The sequence below is a fragment of the Sturnira hondurensis genome, unplaced genomic scaffold (assembly GCF_014824575.4).
Source record: "Sturnira hondurensis isolate 20B ecotype Veracruz unplaced genomic scaffold, ASM1482457v3 Scaffold0000880, whole genome shotgun sequence".
In the NCBI taxonomy this organism is placed as follows: Eukaryota; Metazoa; Chordata; class Mammalia; order Chiroptera; family Phyllostomidae; genus Sturnira; species Sturnira hondurensis.
This window is the reverse complement of record NW_028073511.1, coordinates 23,076,615-23,081,407: the sequence shown is the minus strand read 5'-3', so window position 1 is coordinate 23,081,407 and position 4,793 is coordinate 23,076,615. Positions and strand designations below refer to the sequence as shown.

General features: G+C 49.9%; 1 protein-coding gene across 1 annotated transcript; it reads right to left on the bottom strand.

The window, feature by feature from the left end:
• Positions 1 to 249: 249 nt before the first annotated feature.
• LOC118994253 (olfactory receptor 10T2-like) lies at positions 250 to 3,331 on the bottom strand. Its single transcript, XM_037056887.1, has 2 exons — positions 3,317 to 3,331; positions 250 to 1,781 (listed from the first exon to the last, which is right to left on the bottom strand). The coding sequence occupies exons 1-2, from the start codon at positions 3,329 to 3,331 to the stop codon at positions 705 to 707; spliced, it is 1,092 nt and encodes a 363-aa protein (XP_036912782.1). The 3' UTR covers positions 250 to 704.
• Between the last annotated feature and the right edge of the window lie 1,462 nt (positions 3,332 to 4,793).

The following is a 4,793-nucleotide window of genomic DNA, read 5'->3' as shown; positions in this document are numbered from 1 at the left end:
GGAGGGGAAATGGGGAGTCGTTCCTGAATGGGTATAGAGTTTCAGTTTAAGATGGGGAAAAAGTTTGGGAAAACAGACCATAGCGATGGTTGCCCAAGATTGTGAACGTAATTAACGCCACTGAATGGTACACTAAACAAATTTTGTTTTACATATATATTATCACGCTAAAAATTTTTAAATCCCCCCTTCCTTCCCCCCTCCCCCCCATCATGCAGCAAAGAAACACAGGATCCGGAGGGAAGAGAGGCAGAGGACAATCCTGAAAACAACAGCAGTCGAGTGCGCAATCCCGCAGGAAAAAGTAAGGGCAGCCTTCGGTTGGTGGCACACAGCGCCCCTCCAAAAAAAGTGGGAGAAGTTCCGAATAAGACCAAATAAAGGGGTGCTGGTCCCAGTATCAATCCCTGCTCACCACTGCCTGCTGCCTGAATCACTCTCTTCCACAGGCTGTGGAGGCGGGGCAGGGTCATTGGCGCCCTCCACTGGCAACCGTGCTGCACTGCGGACCGGATTGCGTCCCACCCCTACTCCACAAAGCCAAGGAGATCCAGAAGAAAGGAACAGGGAGCCTTTACGGAGTGCGTGCTAGGTCTCGGGAACTGTTTGTTCACTGCCGCGTGAAACAGGGCGTTTCTTCAAGGTTCTGGGAGTGGCCCCCGTTTTCCAGGGGAGCAAACTGAGTGTCGGGCGGGGGCGCACGGTCACGGGAAAGCCAGAGCAGGACGGCAGAGCAAGCGTTTACTCAGAGACTCCCGGCTTCGTGCCAGCGTCCTCCTCAGAGCCACCCTCACCTCCTTGTTGCGCAGAGTGTACACCACCGGGTTCAGCAGCGGCGTCACCACCGTGTAGAAGACGGCCACCAGGCGGTCCTGGTCAGGGTTTCCTTCAGACTCGGGCCGCAGGTAGATGATGGAGGCGCAGCCGAAGTGCACAGTGACCACCGTGATGTGGGCTGCGCAGGTGGAGAAGGCCCTGTGGCGGCCCGCGGCCGAGCGGATCCTCAGGATGGCAGCCGCGATGAGGGCGTAGGAGAGGAGGATGAGGAGGAAGGAGACCAGCACCACGAGCACGCTGAGGAAGAAGATGGCCAGAGCTGTGCCCGCGCTGCCCGCGCAGCTGCGCTTCAGCACCGGGGCGATGTCGCAGAAGAAGTGCTCCACGCGGCGGCTGCTGCAGAAGGGCGCGGAGAAGATCATGCTGGTCTCGATCAGCGCCACTGAGAAGCCCCCGCAGAAAACCAGGGCTCCCAGGCACAGACAGACCGCGGGCCTCATGATCACCGAGTACCGCAGAGGGTGGCAGATGGCGACGTAGCGGTCGTAACCCATCAGGGTCAGGAGGAAGCAGTGGCTGCAGCCCAGGCCCAGGAAGAAGAACATCTGCGCCCGGCAGCCCGCAATGGAGATGGCCTGGCTCTCCATGAGCAGGCCGGCCAGCATGTTAGGGATGGTGACCAGCGTGTAGCAGGTCTCGGAGAGGGACAGCGCCGCCAGGAAGCGGTACATGGGTGTGTGAAGGGTCCGATCCACATGGATAATGGTGATGATGGTGACATTGCCGCCGAGGGTGACCAGGTACATGAGGAAGAACAGCGTGAAGAGGGTGGTCTTCAGGCGCGGGAGGTTGGAGAAACCCACCAGCACAAACTCCGTCACCAGCCAGGTGGCATTTTCCCACTGCTTTTTAGGAGTCTGAGAAGAAAAGACAGGGTAAAGGCAATAGAGCAAATGACCAAGGGTCGCCCTCGCAGCTGGGACTGGCAGGGTGAGAGAATCCTCCTTGTTTTGCAAAGAGTAAAAAAGAGACTCAAATGGTGTCACTTGTTTTCCTAAGACCACCCAGCTAGCAAGTGTCTCTTCAACAACAGGAAATCCTAGGTGCGGAGGCAACCTGAGTGCCCATCAGCGGCTGAGTGGGCAGTGGAGACGGGGTGATATACACAGCGGAGTATTTGTTCAGTCATGAGAAAGACTGAACCCCGCCATGTGCACAGATGGACCTCAGGGGTGACTTAAGGGGTCCTCTAAGTCACAGGGGGCAAACACAAGGCCCATGGGTCCAATCTGGCCCTCCACCTTGTTTTATCCAGCCCAGGAGCACTGAGCTCTCGCTTAACTGTTCAGGGTAATTACATTTATACAGTCTTGAATAACATTCGGCCTCTGAAGGCAACCACGAGGCTGATGGGGCAAAATGAGTTTGGCGCTCCAGCTCTCAGTGAAACAAATCAGACCAAAAAAGACAAATACCTTAGGATCTCACTCATATGTGGAATCTGAAAGAGTTAAACTCATAAAAAACAGGAAGGAAGAGGAGAGATGTTTACGGGTACAAACTTGCCACCAGTAGATAGAAAAGTCCTGGAGATCTAATGCACAGCAGAGCGAACACAGACAACAGCACTGTGCTGTAACTATAAGACTTGCTAAAAGACTAGAGCTTAATTATTCCCACCACATGTACACAAAGACATAATTCTGTGACAGGACACAGGTGCTAGTTTTTGCTACAGTGGCAACCGTATTACAACACATAAATGTATCAAATTAACATGTTGTACACCTTAAACTTAAACAATGTTATATGTCAAATACATTTCGGTTTTTAAAAAAGGAAAGAAAATTACACGAGCCTATAGGGAATAGGTATTTGGAGTAGGCAGAGACGGCGAGCATATTTTTGCTTTAATATGAGTCCCCTAGAAACATATCCTGAGGAAAGGATTCAAGAGCAAATAGTTTTTCTGGGACACCACCCCCCAAACACAGGTAGGGGAGTGGAGAAAGGAGACAGACAACAGAAGGTACTTTGTCGAGAAAATTACCATCGTGGGCAACGAGAATTTAACCCTGGTGTGTTTACCCATGAATCCCACACTTGTCGTTGTTTGAGAGTTTCTACCAGGAGACAGTAATCTCCCAGCACTTCCAATTTCCACATGTACAGGGAATTCAAAGCCAAGGGGATGTGGGCCAAGAACTATGGTGTCTGCTGCAGTTCAAGAATCTGAGAAAGGCAAAGCTTCTAACGTCATTTTTGAAATTCACTTCAATTTTATCCGAACTTAATTTTTCTATACTTTAAGGCTGCAGTGGTGTAAAGATGAAGGCAGCCTTCAACCCTACAGCTTTGTTTATCTCTTCTGATCTCAAAAAGAAATTTCAACAACTTCATGGGCCCCCTTAATAGTATTGGGGGCACCAGGCTCTGTGCCAATGGACTTACCTCTATTCATGAAATGGAAAGTAACTCTGAAATGCCCAACCATTTTAACTCAAATGATGAGACTTCAGTGGGAATCCTGAACTGTTACCATTGACTCCTCCATCTCCGGCGAGGGTGGGGGTCTATCTTGGAATGTTTTTGAGAGTATTTGTTCTCATTTGGAACGTGGGACGCTGTTTGAAGGGACCGGGTCCTAATGCAATCTTTCCCCGCTTATCAAGAGTTCATTGCTTCAGAGATAAATGTAGCTCAGCTTGAAGATCCTCCAACAAAAGAGTCCCGATTTATCCGCCATCTAGTGGCACTTGGGGTGATCTGCAAGTCAGTGATCCTCTTAGGAAGAGGAAAAAAAGTGAATAAACAGCTCTGACCCTAAAAATGCTCATCCACAGAAAGGGAGCCAAAGAAATTGGCCACGATTTTTTAAATGTTTTGCAAGTTTCCTGCAAGTTCAATTCTGAGGAAGCAAATTTTCGATTTTAGCTCTAAAGATATAGGAGAAAACAACACAAATGTGGTTGGTCAACATCCTGGCCAGCGTGTGGCTCAGTTGGGCATTATCCCACAAACTGAAAGGTCACCAGTTCGATTCCCAGTCAGGGCACGTGCCTGGGTTTTGGATTCAATCCCCAGTTAGGGCGTGTGTAAGAGGCAACTAACTGATACTTGCCACATCAATGTTTCTCTCCCTCTTTTTCCACCCCTTCCTCTCTCTCTTTAGAATCATTAAAAGATTTTTTTAAGTGCTTGTGAAAGCAGAAAGTCAGCATTGGCGCTGCCTGCCACCCGCAGAATCAATCAACAAGGACTGAACTGCCACCCGCAGTTCAACAAGGACTGAATCTGTATGGGCGCTGTATTCAGATGCTAGCAAAGACGGCAGGTATGTGCCCTAAAAACCATCTTAATGTCTCATCTCGAGCTGACCTTTCTATAAAGGTCAGAGAAAAGAAAAGGCAGGTAAGGGGTGTGGAGAAAAGGTTAATCAGATAAGAGTTGCAGTCCCCTTCGATTTTCCTAGTATTTCATCTGCTGAGCAACAGTTCTTTATCTGCCTCTCGGAAGACAGTCCCTCCCTGGAACCCAGTGGCTCTGGGCAGCTTGCAGGGCCCCTGAGGCACAAAGGCTGAATGGCTCATCACCCACCTGGAGTCACGTAGGCTGGTGTCCCGGCTCCGGGAACAGCTGCTTTCCACCAGCATGAATCACTTAAGCCTCTCAACTGTAACCACAGCTAAAGTCTTTAACCCTTTTTTTTTTTAAATATTTATTTATTTATTTTTAGGGGGGAAGGGAAGGACAGAGGAAGAGAAACATCAATGTATGGTTGCCTCTTGTGCATCCCCTGCTGGGAAATGGCCCATGCTGGGAACTGGCCAGCAACCCAGGAATGTGCCCTGACTGGGAATCGAACCGCAATCTTCTGGAAGTCTTTAACCCTTTTTAAAATTTTTTATTTATTTTCTTTTTAGAGAGAGGGGAGGGAGGGGGAGAGGGAGAGGAAGATCAACTGGTTGCCTCCTGGAGCTCCAGACTAGGGACCCAGCCCTCACACCAGGCGTGTG